Here is a 22,037-nt window from a genome sequence, read left to right on the forward strand (position 1 = left end):
ATCAGCACGACGAGATTTGAAATTTTCTCTATAGACAAAAAGTGCCATCAAGATACACTTTGAAATTACTGTAAGTAGTTTTATATAACTACACAAAGACAAGAACGACACAATTAATGTACTGGGCAAAATGATATACTGTCTGTTTGTTGTCAAGCGCACGGCAACGCCAACCGTGACGTCAGAAAGCTTGGTGCCAAAGATGAGGGCACATATTACCGCGTATTTTGACACATGGCATGTTGCCAAATTTTCCGCCTTTGAGAGATTCCAGTTGGATATTTCTTTCTGACCTGTAGTGTATATGACGACTATCAATATATATTGCTTGACACAAAACATCCATCAATAGTGTTGAAAATAGCATTTTTTAAAATAAAAATCAATGATCGGACTACAAGTTTAAACAGTTTTAATGTCGTTCTGAGGTTTTTATCCTAAACATATTCACATTTTACACGTAGCTGCGCTCTTCTGAGGCTTTGCCGTAAATGCAATGATATGATTATACGTAGGTGTTTGGGGACTTCTATAATGATCACACATAATATTTAGTATTTCTACATATCTCTGACATCTATTAAAGTTATTTGGCCAAAAAATTGAAATGTTATTTTTTCTTCATTAATTTATTGAAAACTACAAGGTTGGATCAATTAAGCTATGAAAATCATTAAAATAACTTCAAATGCCTTATAAACTTTAGTTACGACACAGAAAGTATGTACTGTAAAACTGTTGTTTTGTATGTCTTATGTATGCAGATGGAAATATACTTGCAGAAATCACTTTACAATAGCTATATAACACTGTTAAAATGTGAAATGAAATTGTAGACCACAATTTGGCTTTATGGCCAGGCCGTATGTACTCATTCCACTTTAGTAAAGCTGTAGCTATAATGTTTTTGGCATTACTGCCAAAACTCATTTTCAGCTTTTATTTGTACTTCTAAATTCAAAACCTACAAATTGAAAATACTATAATTCTAAAAGTTTTAGTGATGAAAAACATATTAAAAGCTCATCTTGATTCATCGTGAGTATGAAAAATACGGCACATATAACTTTTATCGGAGACACAACATCGAACTGTAAAAAAAGGCTTAGACATGATTACTGCAAATTTATGCAATGTAATGTTTCCAGGAATCGATTTACGTTACCAAAGAACGTTTCACCAGCATTTTTGTCTTCATCATGTGAGGATACGCTATATTCTCATAGAAATTATCCCATACCATCGACTGAAAGTTGTTACTGCCGTTCACATAGACTCTGCCGTTAAGATTGGCATCGTAGCACGCGTTGTACCACCAGCCACCGCGGTATTGTTGAGCACAGTTGGTAGAACCATGGTTGTCGTTGTCTTGGTCGTAAGTGGAGAATTGCATCCCGTTATGATAGGCCATACCATCAGCTGTTAAATATACAAATTGATTAACTCCGTGACAAGATGTTAAGTATTAGTCGTACACAAATTGGATTGAAATTCTCTTGATTAACACAGGAACAAAATGTTAAAAGATGTTCCAACACTGACAGAGCATCAACGATTTGAACAATAAATGATGTACAATCGCGTATCCACATACACATGTATATGTGTCTAATTGACACAAAAATATAAAATTTCTTTTGCTTTCGGTACATGCGTAATCAGTACTTCATTTTATGTAGGGCATAGTGCCATGTTTTCTTTTCGGGAAGCAATTAATTATTTTCTTGACCCAAAATAAGAAGCACTTTTCAATGATGTTTGTGTAGTAAAGTACATTACTTTTGTAATTGAAGAAATTTGCATGGTCCTCTTTGTGATAGAGAAAAAATACCATTCGTCAGCGATGGAGTATCTTTAATGACAAAATACAACAAGTGTTGGTATCGGCTGTGATCTGTCACCTAACATTGTGGCTCAGTAGCTACCGTGATAGGTGAGCGAGCCGATACAGAAATCAGACAAAGGAAGGATGTAAACTTGGCTATGATTGGTTGGGATGGATCAATAAGCGTGGCTATGAAACGGTCGACACTACAAAATCCGCAAAAAGATTGATAATCAGCGTTGAATTGCTCGCATATTTCTACACTTCTATCGCTGGCTGTCCCTTATGTAAATCATGCGTGGCAATTTTCATGTGATTTTCACATTTATCTCATGCGTAAATCATATGATTTTTTCACGCATGATTTTGGCATGAAAATTTCATGTCATTCTCATATGATTATCTTGCAATTTACATGTCATTCATTTCACACATGAGAATCGCATGATTTATATTTATATGTGAAAAACCTTCGTATGATACATATGAATATCACACGAAATATTTTACATATCAGAATCATAACTGAATTTTCATCCGGTTTTTCTTAAATTTTCAACTTTTCCTAAATTTTGATATTTTCACTCTTTTGCAATATCTCATTTCCTTTTTCTGTATATTCTATCGAGTCTGTTTTCTCGTTATCTGTGGATTGAGTGTTAGAGACTTTATTGTATGGGCGGTATGTGCTCTTGATTTTTATGCGCAGATATTTCTTGTGTCGTGCGAGGCAACTGAAAAAATACATTCATATATTAATAACATATCCGCGTTATGTTATAAGTGCAAAATGATTACATCAAAACTCCACACGAAAATTGGAACAAAACAGTTTTGAGAACAGATTTTTAAAGAAACGAGAACTTGTTGTCATGAAAGTGATACCAAATATTGATTTTGTGTAAATATAAAACCAGTTCTATAAAACATATATAAGTAATATGTAAGTGTATAGGTGCGTCATGTTCGAAAAATGTTTTTTTTTTTTTTTTTTTTTTTTTTTTAAAGGCAAAGTGGTTAAATCAAATCTCCACACGAAAATTTCAATAATATTAATCAATTTAAAAAACAATAGTGTACGTTTTATTCACCCCTCTCCCAAATATTTGGATGAAATATTCGATTTTTCACAAACTGCAACTTTTCATCCGCTCGTAACTTGTCTTTCGCTGAAGATATCCCACTAGTATAACATGTATACCTTATTCATTGTTTAATAAGATGGTAAAAAAATTTCTTACCTCTTAAAAATGTATGACTTTAATTACAGTAAAAAATGTACCCTTAATCCCGTTTTCTCTGTGCGAGTCCTGTTGTCTGTCAATGATGTTGGTTATCGTCATGTCATTTGATGCTGTGTGTACTCCTTTTGTCCAGATAATCTATCCGCTTATGGTTGTTTATTTTTGCATAAAATTTAGACGCTCCCCTAGAACGTTATGTCTGCCACCATAATCGAACTGCAGCTCAGTGTTCACCACGATACCGTTTGCTGCAATAGGAGGATGTGAACAGTGTTCTTTAAATATAAGCTGGGCTGTGGGTTTAAGGTTCGCTGAGTGACTGATTAGTCCTCCTATTGTCCCAGATTTCAGATGTTTGTGGCAGCAGCACGGAATTGTTTTTTTTTTTGTTTGTTTGATTAATTAACGTCCTATTAACAGCTATGGTCATGTAAGGACGGCCTCCCATGTATGCGGTGTGTTGCGTGTATGTTGTGCGAGGTGCGTGTTTTAGTTGTGCGGTATATGCGTGTTGTGTCTTCTTGTATAGTGGAACTGTTGCCCTTTTTATAGTGCTATATCACTGAAGCATGCCGCCGAAGACACCAGGCAACACACCCCACCCGGTCACATTATACTGACAACGGAATTGTAGTTGCGTCGACACACATTCGCTTTCTTTTTGTAGGATGTTTATAAAATAAAAGGGAATTTGCATCCACGTCCTTTTCGATGTTCTGTAGCCTGTTCGATGTTCTCCTATCCTCTTTGTGACATGATCTCCATGGTAATCGCATATCCCCGCTGGAATAGATTGTACACCTGCAAACAATACTCTTTCTTTTGTGGATCCCGTCAGGGTGCACAGTTTGGCCAGTCCTGCTTTTCTAAATGGTCCACAATTTCGTTGTCGGTCATTTCTGTTGATACTGCCTTCTTTTCACTAATTAGTTTCTTCCTGTTCGTTATTATTGTGGCTTTTTTTTGCCATCAATGATTCTTTGTTGTTCTTATTTCTTTCCTCCTGTTATCGTATCACACACCTTTTCTACCACTTTCTTGAACTCATTGCTTTCAACCTGTAATTGTGGAATCTGTACCTGGTGTTCTTTCACGTTTCTTTTCTTAGCCTCCTGTGTACCAATGGCTCTCACGATCTCTTCCAATTCTTCCTTGGGCTTGAGATACCTCGACCGCCTCCTCACTTTATGTCCAATATCCGTTGTTATGCCGTGTTTCACTGCTATTCATTTTGGGTGGGTATGTCGACTTGTAGAAGACTATCATTGTTTGAATTTCTTAAATTCTTCAGAACGATGACGACAATGCGTTCGATGTTATTTTCGGGGAAATTTGAGCCGGTTTCATCTACAGGTGAATCATAATCAGGGTAAGTGAAATCATCTGTCTGTAAGACTGTTTCTGGATTTCAGGCCAGGGGTGGATATAGTATTAGTAATAGTAACCCCTCGACTATTAAGGATGATTCAAGAAAAGCTATATTTTTCTCTAGAGCTATTTTCAGGACACTGAGTCCACGCCCCGCCGAATAAAAAAAGCAGATTATTTCTATTTTATTTCCTTGTAATAAATTGTTGCAGTGTTAGAATTAGGATTTTTTTTATATGAAAAAAAAATTCGCATTCGAGCTGATTAGTAAACACCAGTTTTTCTTTGTCAAGTTCACAACATATAGTTTACTAAAACAATGTTACGATGCATAATTATTTTCTATTACAACGTTGTTGTAGTACTCATATGTTACAAGTGACAAAGGAGAACTGGGCCAGGTACCATTAAACTATTATTAGGACATATTAGGACGGATTTATTGAATAGTTTATTCTTAAATGTTTACAGTCCTGTATCAGTTGATTCAATACAATCATCGCCTGTCAACTTACATATGTCCTCCTCTTCTGCCATTTTCTTTTCTATGAGACCGCGCTCAAGGACAAGCTGCATAGCAAGGTAATCGGTTATATGCCCCGCCTCTGAGCCGTCGCGATAGCCAATGCGAGGTCATGTTACTTCCGACGCTGGGTACCTGACATCATCGCCTACCTGCTGTCTGACAGGGCGGGCGAGCGATTACATTAGGGACACCCCCAACACTTGTCGTATTTTGTAAGTAAAGGTTAGTCGTAAAGGAATATGATTAAATTACACATACTGTTTCATATAGACAACATCCCAATAGGGGTCGCGTTCTTGTGACCTTTATTACCCCTTTACATCTGTTTGTAAGTGTTTTTTCATCGAGCTATAACGCCTGGGAACGACATCATGTCTCCTTGATATTTCGGGGATTCCGATCACTTAAGATCTCTATACCCCTTACTTATTTCATAGTAAAACTGGAGGCAACAGAACAGAACAGGTAATTTAGTCGTTTGATGTACATCAAAAGAGCCGTATAACGGCACACTGTGGTTGACTATGTGGCGTTGAAGTTGGGCGTCGTTCGTTTCTGCTGTCTTTAAAGGAAATCTTTGCAGGCCTGTGATTGGTTAAGAGTTTTTGCTCCGAGATGCCTTCAGATTTACTTTGAGATAGTCCAGGGGTGTAGAGATCGTAAGTGATCGGAAACCCTGATATATCGGGGATGCGTCTCAGTATGTATATACATTAAGCAACGTTTTGCTTTTTGGGCAAGTTAACTACTGCATAAACGAAAATTATTCTTCTGTTATCGAAATATAGATGGAAGTTAGCAAATTTCGGCCAAATCGAAAATTCACCAAAACGTGAGACCTGCTGTCAGACACTTAATGAAACGCAATGAGAATAATGATCGGTATTTTACTTAGATTTCAGAAGAGATATGTATAATATCAAAGTCATACTTGCATCGCATATACATACTTCTAACATCTCCAGAGAATCCAGATATGTTAAGTCTGTAGTTATTAGCTTGGTTTGCCACCTGGAAGGTAGAGTACTCGGCATATCTGGCATCACCGAACCAAGACACTACCTCAATCCGAAGGACGGAATCCGCTTTTGTCAAGTGATGGATGGCCTTGTTTCCTAATAAATATAGGATGAATATACCGCAGTCTCCCAAAATATGTACCTCATACATGAGAGACCGTCTTTAAATGACATTGACTGTTAATAGGACGTTAATCCAATCAATAAACAAAGCTATATTTTAATTTACGTTTTCGTAGTTCTATAACAATTGAGAATACTACTGCAAACTATTTTGCCCTGAAAAACGATTTCCTATTTTGCCCTGAAAAACGATTTCCCATGGTTGACATTAATCACCAAAACCATACAGTTTTATCTGTATTTCTTCTTTAACACGCATTTAATTCGAAAAACTGACTTACTTTGGTTTGTTTTAATAAATTAACATCCTGTCAATAGCCATGGTCATCAAGAGAGAGTTCAAATGTAAATGAATGGATACTTTAATAAATAAACGCGAAGAAAAAATTGCCACATTACAAACCGAAAGTAGATGAGAAACAAAATCACGAGAATACTTTAGTAAGATTAACAATAATAAATTGTTTGTGAAAATAAGATATAAAAGTGTTTTGAAGGACAAAATATTGGCTTTGGTATATATTACATATTTTCTAATAACAGAATTTGGAATATAAAAAAGTTAAAGTGACAATTCGTCAACAAATTGTAAACTCAATTTGTCTAAGAATGTATCCGAAAAAGAGTCTATTTCATCGATATGTGAAAGCGTTCAAACCCACACATGTGAAAAATGAACAGTAAGCTTAGAACTTTTTGAACTCTACAAAATGATCAAACTTGTTTTACAGTTACTTCTTAAAAGTGTTTCAGTCAAAATAACAACTATATAAAACTTACCAAGCCAGAAGTTGCCAAGCAGATCACCGAAACCATTTTTGTAATCGTGCCATGACCTGTAGAATTCTTCATCGCCATTTTGTCGGTTTTGGATCACCTTAAGAATGAAAGGGGGAAAGTCGTTCATTAAATACCGTATTTCAGATTCCAATTTTTGGATTTACTAATTGATTAATAAATTTCTTTATTACATTATACGACATTGGATGAACAAATTTGGTAGCCCTTTATTCCATCACAATACATGCATATTTAAGGACTCAAACATTTGGCGAATAATTTGTTTCAGAGAAAGGTTCACGCCGATCATCGCGCAACAGCCTTGGTTCACTTGACCGTAAGGCAGGAGAGCTAGCAAACCAACCATGAATCCATTACGTGCAATAAAAACAAGAGGCCCAAAGGGCCTTAACGGTCATCTGACTACCTTGGCAATTGATAAATTAATTATATATGGTGTCACTTTGTCAGGACAATGTCAGGATCATTTTCGATTTCTTTCAACAAATTTTATTTCAAACAAGAGGCCCAAGGGCCTTAGCATATAGAAAAAATAATTTGATATAGTGTCATGGTAGCCATCTTCGATTTGGGATCAACAAGAGATGTAAAAATACTTTGTCGGGACCATGTCAGGATCATTTCAGGCAAGTTTCAGCCAAATCGCACCGGTAGAACTTGAGAAGAAGTTCAAAATGTGTTTTCAAGATGGCGGCTGTGGTGCCCATCTTGGATTTCGGATCTACCCGAAAAATAACAACACTTTGTCGGGACCATGTCAGGATCATTTCATGCAAGTTTCAGCCAAATCGCACCGGTAGAACTTGAGAAGTTCAAAATGTGTTTTCAAGATGGCGGCTGCTACGACCATCTTGGATTTCAGATCGACCCGAAAATTAACAACACTTTGTCGGGACCATGTCAGGATCATTTCATGCAATTTCAACCAAATCGCACTGGTAGAACTTGAGAAGAAGTTCAAAATGTATTTTCAAGATGGCGGCTGTAGCGGCCATCTTGGATTTCGGGTTGACCTGAAAAATAACAACACTTTGTCGGGACCAAATCAGGATCATTTTATTCAAGTTTCAGCCAAATCGCACCGGTACAACTTGAGAAGAAGTTCAAAATGTGTTTTCAAGATGGCGGCTGTGGCGGCCATCTTTGATTTCGGATCGACCCGAAAAATAACAACATTTTGTTGGGACCATGTCAGGATCATTTCATGCAAGTTTCAGCCAAATCGCATCAGTACAACTTGCTAAGAAGTTCAAAATGTGTTTTCAAGATGATTACTGTGGCGGCCATCTTGGATTTCAGATCAACCCGAAAAATAACAACACTTTGTCGGGACCATGTCAGGATCATTTCATGCAAGTTTCAGCCAAATCGCACCGGTAGAACTTGAGAAGAAGTTCAAAATGTGTTTTCAAAATGGCGGCTGCTACAACCATCTTGGATTTCAGATCAACCCGAAAAATAACAATACTTTGTCGGGGCCATGTCAGAATCATTTCATGCAAATTTCAGCCAAATCCCACCGGTAGAACTTGAGAAGAAGTTCAAAATGTGTTTTCAAGATGGCGGCTGTAGCGGCCATCTTGGATTTCGGGTCGACCTGAAAAATAACAATACTTTGTCGGGACCATATCAGGATCATTTTATGCAAGTTTCAGCCAAATCGCACCGGTACAACTTGAGAAGAAGTTCAAAATGTGTTTTCAAGATGGCGGCTGTGGCGGCCATCTTTGATTTCGGATCGACCCGAAAAATAACAACATTTTGTCGGGACCATGTCAGGATCATTTCATGCAAGTTTCAGCCAAATCGCATCAGTAGAACTTGAGAAGAAGTTCAAAATGTGTTTTCTAGATGGTGATTGTGGCGGCCATCTTGGATTTCGGTCAACCTGAAAAATAACAACACTTTGTCGGGACCATGTCAGAATCATTTCATGCAAGTTTCAGCCAAATCGCATCAGTAGAACTTGAGAAGAAGTTCTAAATGTGTTTTCAAGATGGCGGCTGTGGCGGCCATCTTGAATTTCGGATCGACCCGAAAAATAACAACACTTTGTTGGGACCATGTCAGGATCATTTCTTGTAAGTTTCAGCTTAATCGCACAGGTAGAACTTGAAAAGAAGTTCAAAATGTGAAAAGTTAACGCACGGCGGACAGCGCACGTCGCACGGTGGACGGCGGTCGACGACGGACGAAACAAGACGACTATAGGTCATCCTTAATGTGCAATCATTTGCCAAAATAATATTTTATTTGGCAGTTTTTTAAAAAATTTGGCAGTTTTAAAAGTTAAAAGTAAAAAGACTTAGAAGAAACCCTTGCTGAACACCCCTAACGATTTTCATCCAAAGAAGATCACAGTTAAAAGCGACAATTTAATTATGTCCAGAATTTAATGTTATAAACACTACGTGTGCAATTAGTGAAATATAGGAAAGTCACGTAAACCACTTTTATCTTCGCGAATGTAATATTTCGCGTCATCGTTATTTACGCGATCAAGGTCACAATCATACATTGTTATGCGAGGGGATTTTCTCAAAAATAACGTCGTTTACTAGTTAAAGATTGTTATGCAGTCTGGTAATTTTTCCAGTCTTTTATTTTCAAATGGTTTTACTTTATTTGTTTTTTCTTTATTGTAAGCAACTGAACTATTCTATATGCTTAAATACAAAAATAAACTATAAGTATGAACATACGACAATAAACACAAAAAAACGACTGCCAAGTTATCATACTCATCATAAGCCAAGTCGAGATAGACGTAGATAGTATATACAACTTTCACTAGTCATATACTATAGACAACTATTACTTAACTGATTACCTACCGTCCATGGTCCGTTTGCAGTGTCCATATCACAATATGCGTTGAAACTAGCTCCTGGAGTTGGAGTAATTCTGTAGACACCAGAGCAAAATAAATCCGGATCCATATCGCTACAATCGAGTGGGTTAGCAGGGGCTACGAAAACAAATACGGATATACGGTCAGGAAGTATATGTTATTAGATAAAAACTAGTTAAACGCGGCCAGGATATACATGCATCCTGCAGGTAGGGCGTTAGAATTGTACCTGCTGCCCCTATTGCATGATCGTAAAAGGCGACTAAATTTAGGATCTTATCTTTTCTCTTCTTCCTAACTGACTTTATCTTTCCTAATGCCTCCCTTGGCACCGCCTCACGTTTGGCCTTGAGTTGAGAGTTCGCCCCTGTGAGGAAGGCTCTGGGTTCTGACCCCTGGCCGAGACACACCAAAATCTATAAAAGTGGTAGTTTTTGTTCCTGCTTAGCGCTCAGCATACAGGGAGTGGGACGACTGGTTCGCCCGTTGTCAGTATAATGTGACCGGGTGGGGTGTGTTGCTTGGTGTCTTCGGCGGCATGCTTCAGTGATATAACAGTTCCACTATACAAGAAGACACAACATGAATATACCGCAGTCTCCCACAACACGCACCTCGCACAATAATACACGCAACACACCACATACATGGGAGGCCGTTCATGCATGACCATAGCTGTTAATAGGACGTTAATTAATCAAAAAAACAAACAAACATGCACCCGTGATATAATGGTCATATTTTTAATTTAGAAATTTTCAATATGTGTATCAATTATAAGCTTAAAGATGGGCATGCATCAAAAGCAGAATTTGTTTTATGTTAACCAGATATATACAATGTATAAATATACACGATAAAACATCAGTTATTATTCAAATTATGTTTTTGTTTATGCTCTGTCGGCCGTGGAGTATCTTGTAATTATATGTGCCATTACTTCGGTTTTTTACCATCGATGAATCTTTTGAAAACCATAAGTGTTGACGAATTAAATTCTGATTGAAATACAGGTGACCTTTGCAAACGGGCAAGGAAATTGCTACCTTCAGAATTATAACTTTAATGGGACGAAATTGTTTGAAAAAGGTGTAAGAATTATTTTCGTGTACGAAGTCATCTCGCCAAAATAGCACAACATAGCTTATTGGGTTTGTATACTGGGACGAAATTACGTTGAAAATTGATGTAGCAATTTATAGAAAATGCATTTGATCTCCGAACATAACCCGTTATAAGATTTTGTGGATCCTCGACTGAATGACGTGGTAATAAGGATTTATATTTGAAGACATTTTATAACTACTAATATCACTATCAAAATATGAAATGAAATTGTAGACAATTGTAAGACCAATACATTGTAAATGTTGCAATTTTTAAAATATTCGTAACTTTTGGCGGTTAATTATATATTGTAAGCTGCTCTTGTTTCGCACATGAATATGAAAAATACGACACATATAACCTTGATTTACAATTAGAGTGTGAAGTATAAGATATAATTGTAGAGTATTAATATTTATGATAGTGTGTCGGAACGAGCGAGAAAAATTTAAAATTTGAAATTGTCAACATTGCCTCGTTGCTAGAACAATATCTAGATACTAAATAATCTAAGGAATACCGTAGAATTATGAACAAGAGGTACGCATTTATTTCTATTATAACTGAAAATCCGACTTATTTGGCGGATATCGCTTAATTCTAACAAGGCGTTAGAACAGTTCAACTATACAAGATTTTGTTTGTTTGATTAATTTACGTCCCCTATTAACAGCTTTGGTCATGTAAGGACGGCCTCTCATGTATGCAGTGTGTTGCATGTATGTTGTGCGGGGTGTGTGTTTTTGGGAGACTGCGGTATATACATGTTGTGTCTTGTTGTATAGTGGAACTGTTGCCCTTTTTATAGTGCTATATCACTGAAGCATGCCGCCGGAGACACAAAGAAACACACCCCACCCGGTCACATTAAACTGACAACGGGCGAACCAGTCGTCCCACTCCCTGTATGCTGAGCGCCAAGCAGGAGCAGAAAACTATACAAGAAGACACAACACGAATATACCGCAGTCTCCCCAAACACGCACCTCGCACAACATACACGCAACGCACCGCATACATGGGAGGCCGTTCTTACATAACCATAGCTGCTAATAGGACGTTATCAAACAAACAAACAAGAATTAAAGGGTAACATCTGACTTACTTGCTTGTCTTTCCACCTTGACAAAGAGCATATTTATAGGGAATACTTCGGCCGTGTCGTTCCTACAGAATCGCTTGGAAAACGTCTTGCATTCTCTAGCCACGGGTTCGTAAGTAAAGGACAAACAATCCGAATGACAATTCCTTGCACAGTCAACATAAGTTTTATTATTGTAGGTAGATAGTATTCCATCTATGACGTTCACTGGTGAGGCGCGAAGAATCCGAGCGAATGAGGTAACTGACAACACAGGAGAGACTACGTATAGGGACACCAACAGGACTACAAACATAATTATTGTTTTTTATTGTTTTTTTGCCATATCATCGCAATGTAGTTAATTATACGTTACTTCACAAGCTACATGAATCCGATATAATCAAAGCATATTATATCTAAATTTCAGTTCTACATTGACCTACACCTGCCTGGTGTTGAGGTATTATTGAAATGATACACCAACGTTTGCTCTTTTTAAAATGTCATTGGTTATTTGTGTATATTGATACATGAACAGCATTTGAAGTAGTTGAAGTGACATTATGAGGGATTCCAGTGGATTCTCCTCGCTCTTATTAGCATAATATCCCTTTATTTGTTTAGTTGGAATAATGATACTAAAATAGTGTTAAAATTTTACAAATTTACAAAATAAAGCCGGACGTATATGAAAGAGTTTCACAATCCCCATCAATTATATACATAGTAGCAAAGTTTCTCACGCTCTCCTGGTAATGGATTCGTCTTTGTTCCAAAGCTTATTTCCGGTCATCGCTAATGGCCTACCCAACCAAAGGTACACACCGCTCATTGACCGTTCGATCACAGCTTTAACATTGTTTGATTACGTAATATTAACAGTTTGCACCGACATGAACTCAATAACCATGCTTTCTACTATTATCATTATCAGTGTATAATGATAGTACAACACGTGTGGCGATTCCATTGTTACGGAAATAGTCGCTGGCGTAGCAACTTGGGGTCATGACCTCACTTTTAGTGGAAACATAAGAATTACTCGATTCCAATCAGCCGTTCAATCGAATTCGCTGAAGATGACGGGAGAGTAAAAAATATGGGTATTTTAATAAAAATCATGCAAAGGTAGTAATTAATTAATAGATTTTTATTTTATTGAGGTTATGAGGATATAATGATAATGGAGCCCGTGTCAATTTTATGTAACGCGGCTGCGGAGTTACATAAAATTGACACGGGCTCCATTATCATTATACCCTCATAACCTCAAAAAAATAAAAGATCTATACAAAATCAGCCCGGGTCATTTATAGATGACCTCTCCTATATGCGATGTGTATTATTGTCTGTACAGCTTCAATGCTGTCTTCTTCCTAACGTGAGGTATGCTGCTTGATGTATTCAGTGACATACATCAGTGAAAGGGCAAGAGTTCTACTATACAAGAAGACACATCAGGAATATACCGCAGTCTCCTAAAACACGCACAACGCACTTCATACACGCAATGCACGACATACATGGGAGGCCGTCCTTACATGCTCCTGGCTGTTCATAGGGCTTAAAAATAATTAACCAAACAAACAAAACCTTAACATAACTTCAATTTTGGCTTCAGTTGAGCGTTCGTCCCTGTGAAAAAAGCAAATCGTATTGTTTTCTTTAGAATCATTTTAGTAGGTGCACAACTGGGCTTGTTAAGTGAAATAGTTTTTTTTTTATATAATTTGATTTGAAGAGAAATTTTGATATATTAATTGATTTGTTTTTTGTTTTCTTTTGTTTCAGTTTAAATCACAACAAATATTCTGTACAATATTCTGTCCATACAGCTTTGGAGTCTAGCAATAAATAAATGCAAAAAAAGTTTGTAGCATTTACTTTTTATTTAATTTTGTATGTTTGTGTCACTGTGCTTAAACAATTTTGTTTTGTTTATAAGCCATTATTGTGTAATATAAACCAGAAAAAACTTCATTGTATCTTCATATATTTGGTTTTTAGTAGGTGCACAACTTTGAAAATTGTTCGAATGGTCGTGAAGGTTAAACTTTCGTGAATCTAAGGAATTATCCTTTTACTGCCCCTGAAAGTTCCGAGCATATGTTTAATGGTTCAGGAGGTGATGATAAGTGTTGTAGTACCGGTAAGCTAATAACTTTTTCGACTCTTAAAAAATTATTAATCTCGTTTTACTCATGTTAAAATTTAAAAGCCGTTTAGGAAAGGTAGTGGGCTTTTAATGGCATAATCAAAGCGTCAATTGTTAACCATAATCACATACCTCAACGCACACTATTGGTCGTTATGGATCTCCTTGCAAAACTCCAGGAAGTGGCAAATAATTTTCTCAATGCGTACCACTAGTCGACTAGTATTATATATACACTGGTGATTGTAATGGATCTCCCTGCGTAACTCCTTGTTTGATGAATGGAATTATACCCTTACAAATGGAAAATTAATTACTGGCATGCCTTTAGTTCATGCCCTACAGTTCCTTCTTTTCGATTACAAATCAATATGAATATTCCATCTGTAACTTGATAATGTCTGCTAGAGTTCCACAATACAAGAAGACACAACACAAATATACCACAGTCTCGTGAAATACGCACCACACACTTCATATGCGCAACGTACTGCATAAATAGAAGGCCGTCCTTACATTACCCTGATTGTTTGATTAAATTTACTTCCTATTAACAGCTAGGGTCCACAGGGATCTGAGAATAAGTTACAGATTATATAATCATGGACCTACTAGAGTGTCCTAAGACCATTTTTAGACGTTTTAGAGGTTTAGATAAAAAATGGTAAAAATCATACTCTACATAGTACATGTACTATATACGAGAAGAGTGGAAAGCTGACAGACTCAAAATTTCTTACTCGCCTACCTTTAGCGGCTTTAAAAACACATTTCTAGTACATCGTCATAAAACGTTTACTACCGTTGGAAAGAGCGATAATTTTCTTTTCAAAATCATCCTACACATCTATACAAAGTGCCGTTAATAAGACGATATAATATATATTATGACAAACATCTTGAAAATCATCTAATTAAAATTCATACTGTCTGCGTGGCCGATATAATACATGTATGTATGAGCGAGACTTCGGCTGCAATCTCATTGGCCGGCTATAAAAAATCAACAGTTGTATATGTTTGAAGAGTAACGCCGAAATTCATAGATAGATGTACAACGTTCCGAGAAGAGATACTTTTTATAGCCGGCCAATGAGATTGCAGCCGAAGCCTCATTAAAATACATATAGACATCAACGGATCACGTTATCTTCCTTATTGCAGTCGACTTATGATTAAGACAGAGTTGTTACAGATACAACTAAATAGCCTCTAGAACAGCCTCCTGCACCTCCTTATGAAAGCAAATAATGTTTTCCTTTTTGCAAGTGGCAATCTTCTCCCGTTCCCAAGTTCCCTCCAACATGTTTGCCACATTGACATTCCCCATTTCCCTTATCTGCGCAATAGCAGAGATAATCATTGATACCAGTTCATTTTTTTTCTTTCAATGTCACGGTGTTTGTATCGATCTTCTGGGAGAACGAAGATTGGTACGATATTGATTCCTTTGTCTTTTGAGGAAAATCAGTTTTGTCTATTAAATTACGAATTTTTAGTGTTTATTTATTTCTTGCAATGGTCTAAGTTTTTACGCGAACATTGACTTGCACATATGTGTAATATTTATAACATATGATTCCCCGTCAATTTCGAAGGTAAAGAAAGAAAAGTAAAATGCAAATAAAACTCTTAAAATTAAAAAAAAATTAGTTAATTTAGATGAAACCTCGATAACCAATAACTATTTTTATCACCTAGTGGTTCTCCATTTGCGATGAGTTGAAGATATTTCAGTTGGTTGCTCTTGCAATGTGCACTGAATTTCACAATATCAACGTCAAGTTCCCGGCCACTGAACGCGACATGTGGTCGGACACCCGATGCCGTCAAGTATTTGGAATGCCGCAGTTAAATTCTCCACTGGTGCGAAAAAGCATCAAAGACAAGCAATATATAAAGATAACATCTTTCAGGAAGCAGGGGTTTGATGCGGCTGCCAAAACATGTAGAATCCGTCACAAATGTCACAAGCATCTTTATACAAATCACAGCAAAAAAAATTCCAAGCGCAGATGCAATTTCACACAATTGTCCCCGGTTAAAACAATCACTATCTATACCAGAAATGATCTCGTCAAAAAGTGTTTTTCCTCTTTTCTCGTTTCTATACACGCCTGGCCCTGCAGGTAGGGCGTTAGAATTGTACCTGCCTCCCCTATGGCATGATCGTAAAAGGCGACTAAATTTAGGCTCTTATCTTTTCTCTTCTTCCTAACTGACTTTATCTTTCCTAATGCCTCCCTTGGCACCGCCTCACTTTTGGCCTTGAGTTGAGCGTTCGCCCCTGTGAGGAAGGCTCTGGGTTCTGTCCCCTGGCCGAGACACACCAAAGTCTATAAAAGTGGTAGTTTCTGCTCCTGCTTAGCGCTCAGCATACAGGGAGTGGGACGACTGGTTCGCCCGTTGTCAGTATAATGTGACCGGGTGGGGTGTGTTGCTTGGTGTCTTCGGCGGCATGCTTCAGTGATATAGCACTATAAAAAGGGCAACAGTTCCACTATACAAGAAGACACAACATGAATATACCGCAGTCTCCCAAAACACGCACCTCGCACAACATACACGCAACACACCGCATACATGGGAGGCCGTCCTTACATGACCATAGCTGTTAAATGGACGTTAATAAAACAAACAAACAAAAAATTTTCACTTTTCTCGTTTCTATACACGCCGTGCATAAAAAGCTTCCTCGTTTGGAACCTGCCAACCTTTCTACAATGTGCTTGCGAATTTGTTTGTGTCTGATATCTTTCAATTCAAAAGATATACCAGCAGAGTTGGTCGCGTGACTATCGCACACACATGCAGCGACAAATTTTGTAAAATGACCACGAATGAAAATAATAATGTATCGCGTATGGGACAAAAACAATAGAATAACCTATTCGACCCAGTAAGTGCTCCTGTCCTGTGGTGTGTGGTCAGTTATGTCAGATTTCGCTGTTGTGAGAGGTCAGTTATGACATATTTCACTGTTGTGAGTGGTCAGTTATGCCATATTTTACTGTTGAGAGTGGTCAGTTATGTCAGGTTTCACACACACCACTTCCCTTTTTGAATCCTCATTTTCACTTATCCAAAAGTAAATGTAAGTCAAAATATGACAATTAACAGTTTCTTCATTTCATTTCTTTTGTAAATCATTAAAGCTTAATTTGTGCAATGTTATTGTGAAATGGTAGTCCACATTTGGTCCCATTAAGCGCCCCTTATTTCCTTAAAATTATTGAAGTCCACTGGGCGCTTATTGGGTCAAATACGGTATTATAATTGGTTTTTTTTTCTTCTATTTTGTGTGTTAACTTTTTGTAGAATCAATTTCAGAATTTTAAGATGTATTTATAATATAGCTTATATTATTTCATATTATTTTTCTATGGCATACATTTGTTTTGTTGTCTTATTCTTTGTTTTAATAAAAATATACAGGTTATTTTTTTTTTGCTATGAAATAGATATATATCTACAGTTATTTTTTCTTCTTATTATTTATTAGATAAAAGATATTCCATGCGAAAACATTTGTGTTATTTGTGTATGAAAGAAACAAAACAGCATTGTGTTTATACGTGTATTCAGATATTCCCGACACATCACAAAAAGCCGTTGTTAGATATGTGATTCCATAGTTAGCATCTCCAGAAAATAAACGGGTTGGTTTCAGATGTTGCGCAGTTCAACTTCCGGCCAGTGCAGCCATTGTGGACATGTGGGACGGCAACGACAACGTGTGCGAGGTTTAACGGTCTTCAGGTGGGTGAAATAGAATATATTAGCAAAAACATGCAGAAAATAGCAATTCTTGTTAGAAAAAGAGTGTTTTCCCAGCAAAATGCACAGTTGTCATTTCCAAGAAAATAGCGTTATCGAACAAGTGGAGAATATCGGTCATGCTGCTACCAACCATAATTGTCGCTATGAGTCACATGTATGATACCGGAAATTACACTGTTTACCTCTCTTTGTATAGCTAAATAGCGCTATTATAGCGAAATCAGGACTTCTCCCCGACCTGTTCACAGTGTGCAGTGATCGTGGTGTAGAAGATGTCATGTATATATATATATAAGTTTGTAGGCCCTGCAGGTAGGGCGTTAGAATTGTACCTGCTGCCCCTATTGCATGATCGTAAAAGGCGACTAAATTTAGGATCTTATCTTTTCTATTCTTCCTACCTGACTTTATCCTTCCTTATGCCTCCCTTGGCACCGCCTCACTATTGGCCTTGAGTTGAGCGTTCGCCCCTGTGAGGAAGGCTCTGGGTTCTGTCCCCTGGCCGAGACACACCAAAGTCTGTAAAAGTGGTAGTTTCTGCTCCTGCTTAACGCTCAGCAAAAAGGGAGTGGGACGACTGGTTCGCCCGTTGTCAGTATAATGTGACCGGGTGGGGTGTGTTGCTTGGTGTCTTCGGCGGCATGCTTCAGTGATATAGCACTATAAAAAGGGCAAAAGTTCCACTATACAAGAAGACACAACATGAATATACCGCAGTCTCCCGAAACACGCACCTCGCACAACATACACGCAACACACCGCATACATGGGCGGCCGTCCTTACATGACCATAGCTGTTAATAGGACGTTAATTAATCAAACAAACAAAACAAATATATGTTTGTGGTCGGAGCTTCGGGCTGGTTGAGGATTGTTTGTGCTCTAGGCCTGCCCTGCAGGTAGGGAGTTAATATTGTACCTGCTGCCCCTATTGAATGATCGTAAAAGGCGACTAAATTTGGGATCTTATCTGTTCTTTTCTTCCTAACCGATTTTATCTTTCCTAATGCCTCCCTTGGCACCGCGAGGTAGGCTCTGGGTTCTGTTTCCTGGCCGTGACACACCAAAGTCTATAAAAGTGGTAGTTTCTGCTCCTGCTTAGCACTCAGCATACAGGGAGTGGAACGACTGGTTCGTCTGTTGTCAGCATAATGTGACCGGAGGTAGGGTAGGGCGTTAATATTGTACCTGCTGCCCCTATTGCATGATCGTAGAAGGCGATTAAATTAAGGATCTTTTCTTTTCTTCCTAACCGATTTTATCTTTCATAATGCCTCCCTTGGCATCGCGAGGTAGGCTCTGGGTTCTGTTCCCTAGCCTTGAGGGGTTCTGTTCCCTGGCCTTGATGGCCCTGCAGGTAGGGCATTAGAATTGTACCTGCTGCCCCTATTGCATGATCGTAAAAGGCGACTAAATTTAGGATCTTATCTTTTCTCTTCTTCCTAACTGACTTTATCTTTCCTAATGCCTCCCTTGGCACCGCCTCACTTTTGACCTTGAGTTGAGCGTTCGTCCCTTTGAGGAAGGCTCTGGGTTCTGGCCGCGTTCGTCCCTTTGAGGAAGGCTCTGGGTTCTGTCCCCTTGCCGAGACACACCAAAGTCTATAAAAGTGGTAGTTTCTGCTCCTGCTTAGCGCCCGGCATACAGGGAGTGGGACGACTGGTTCGCCCGTTGTCAGTATAATGTGACCGGGTGGGGTGTGTTGCTCGGTGTCTTCGGCGGCATGCTTTAGTGATATAGCACTATAAAAAAGGCAACAGTTCCACTATACACAACATGAATATACCGCAGCCTCCCAAAACACGCACCTCGCACAAAATACATGCAACACACTGCATACATGGGAGGCCTTCCTTACATGACCATAGCTGTTAATAGGACATTAATTAATCAAACAAACAAACAAAATTCGTATCCAATAAAGAAAAGAAAGAAAATCAGCCAAAAATGGAATTTTGTATCCATTTTTTTTTTATTGTATTTGATCATATTGAAAATAAGGAAAAGACCTCTTAATAAGTTGTTGTGTACAAACTATGTTAATAGAAATTGATTTTTGGATTAGTGTATATGTACAGTGACTAATATATATATTGATGATAACATCATGACCACATGTTGATTAATGTAACAAAAAAAAAATTTTAATAAAAATAAAAAAAAAATTAGTCCCTTTTACGATCATGCAATAGGGGCAGCAGGTACAATTCTAAAGCCCTATACCTGCAGGACAGATGTCGCTTTTAACTCGTCATGTCGCCCGAAGTGATGTAAAGTCTGCACTCGGAATGAAATGATCATAGTTCACCTAAGGCAATTATTATGTCTTAAATTGTCTTAAAATAAAGTTTACGAAATAAAAAAAAATTTCAACGTATTTGCAGTTGCTTTTTTTTTTTAGTGCGAGCGTACTCTCACACTATTTGTTTTCCTTGTCGGGTGTGGACATCCGCTATGCGCAGAGTCCAACTGCATGGTAGTCATCTTTGATTTGGGATCAACCAGAGATGCAATTAACAATACTTTGTCGGGAACATGTCAGGATCATTTCATGAAAGTTTCAGCCAAATCGCACCGGTAGAACTTGAGAAGACGTCCAAAATGTGTTTTCAAGATTTCAATCTTGGATTTCAGATCGACCCGAAAAATAACAACACTTTGTCGGTACCATGTAAGGTTCAAAATGTGTTTTCAAGATGGCGGCTGTGGTGGCCATCTTGGATTTCAGATCGACCCGAAAAATAACAACACTTTGTCGGGACCATGTCAGGAACATTTCATGCAAGTTTCAGCCAAGTCGCACCAGTAGAACTTGAGAAGAAGTTCAAAATGTGTTTTCAAGATGGCTGCTGTGGCGGCCATCTTGGATTTTGGATCGACCCGAAAAATAACAACACTTTGTCAGGACCATGTCAGGATCATTTCATGTAAGTTTCAGCCAAATCCCACTACTAGAACTTGAGAAGAAGTTCATAATGTATTTTCAAGATGGCGGCTGTGGCGGCCATTTTGGATTTCGGATCGACCCGAAAAATAACACTTTGTCGGGACCATGTCAAGATCATTTCATGTAAGTTTCAGCCAAATCCCACTGGTAGAACTTGAGAAGAAGTTCAAAATTTGTTTTCAAGATGGCGGCTGTGGCGGCCATCTTGGATTTCGGATCGACCCGAAAAATAACAACACTTTGTTGGGACCATATAAGGATCATTTCATGCAAGTTTTAGCCAAATCCCACTGGTAGAACTTGAGAAGAAGTTCAAAAATGTGAAAAGTTAACGCACGGCGCACGACGACGGACGAAACATGATGACCTAAAACATATACAAAAAGATACCTGTCAGCGATGTTCTACTTTAAATTTTTAACTGATATAAGACAGTGCTAAACACATTAGTTTTGTGAAAACTTCCAGCGGTGTATCATAGAAACTCTTGCATCGGTCACGATATTCTAAGCATCTGATCGACTTTGGAAACTTCCAGTACAATACAATGCAAATCAGGTTTATAAGGTCGATAAAAAGTGAGGAAACGGGTAAATTTTAGTACCAGCCAAAGACATTAACAGCGTTATTTAACAGATTATATTTAATTCATTTCATATCATCCTACAATCCTAGATCCTATATGTACGTTTCACTATCGCTTACTAACCCGTGACCAAAGACCCCATTTACTGCGGTTCTAAATAAATAATAAATATTTATAAAATTACCCAGCCTTGTGTAAGAGAAACAGAATAAAAAAACATTATACAATATCAGTCTGATTGCCTGACCTCTAGATCTGATGTTCCCAAGAAAGGTATTCAAACATGACACAAGTAAGTCACCACGTTCACAGAGACTGCAGTAACAAGGCTTTGGATTTACTTTCAAAGATACAAACAACGGGACTTGCGTTGAAAATGCATGCATAACGCAATTTTCATGTATGTAGAATTGACTTGAGGTTCCAGGGGAAACTATTGGCTAGCTGACTCTTTCTCCCTCTCAGTTATTTATTTCTAGGGTGGAACTATTGACTAGCCGATTCTTTCCCCATTTCCCCGTTTATTTATTTTTAGGGGAGGGGGCTATTGACTAGCTGATTCTTCACCATCCCAAATACTGACTTAGTTTCGTGGTCACGTTAGAAATTTTGATATGGACA

General features: G+C 37.9%; 1 protein-coding gene and 1 long non-coding RNA gene across 2 annotated transcripts in view; one reads left to right on the plus strand and one right to left on the minus strand.

Moving 5' to 3' along the window:
- The window catches only part of LOC138311163 (uncharacterized), a 159,113-nt gene that overhangs the window by 23,831 nt on the left and 113,245 nt on the right, over positions 1-22,037 (plus strand). The gene's annotated exons all lie outside the window — the stretch shown is intronic.
- On the minus strand, positions 396-12,268 carry LOC138310933 (angiopoietin-related protein 7-like). The gene is made up of 5 exons (XM_069252263.1): positions 11,970-12,268; positions 9,741-9,874; positions 6,886-6,982; positions 5,914-6,078; positions 396-1,419 (listed from the first exon to the last, which is right to left on the minus strand). Exons 1-5 carry the CDS (start codon positions 12,259-12,261, stop codon positions 1,157-1,159), a joined length of 951 nt encoding a protein of 316 aa, XP_069108364.1. The 5' UTR covers positions 12,262-12,268; the 3' UTR covers positions 396-1,156.

Source organism: Argopecten irradians, chromosome 16, assembly GCF_041381155.1.
Source record: "Argopecten irradians isolate NY chromosome 16, Ai_NY, whole genome shotgun sequence".
In the NCBI taxonomy this organism is placed as follows: Eukaryota; Metazoa; Mollusca; class Bivalvia; order Pectinida; family Pectinidae; genus Argopecten; species Argopecten irradians.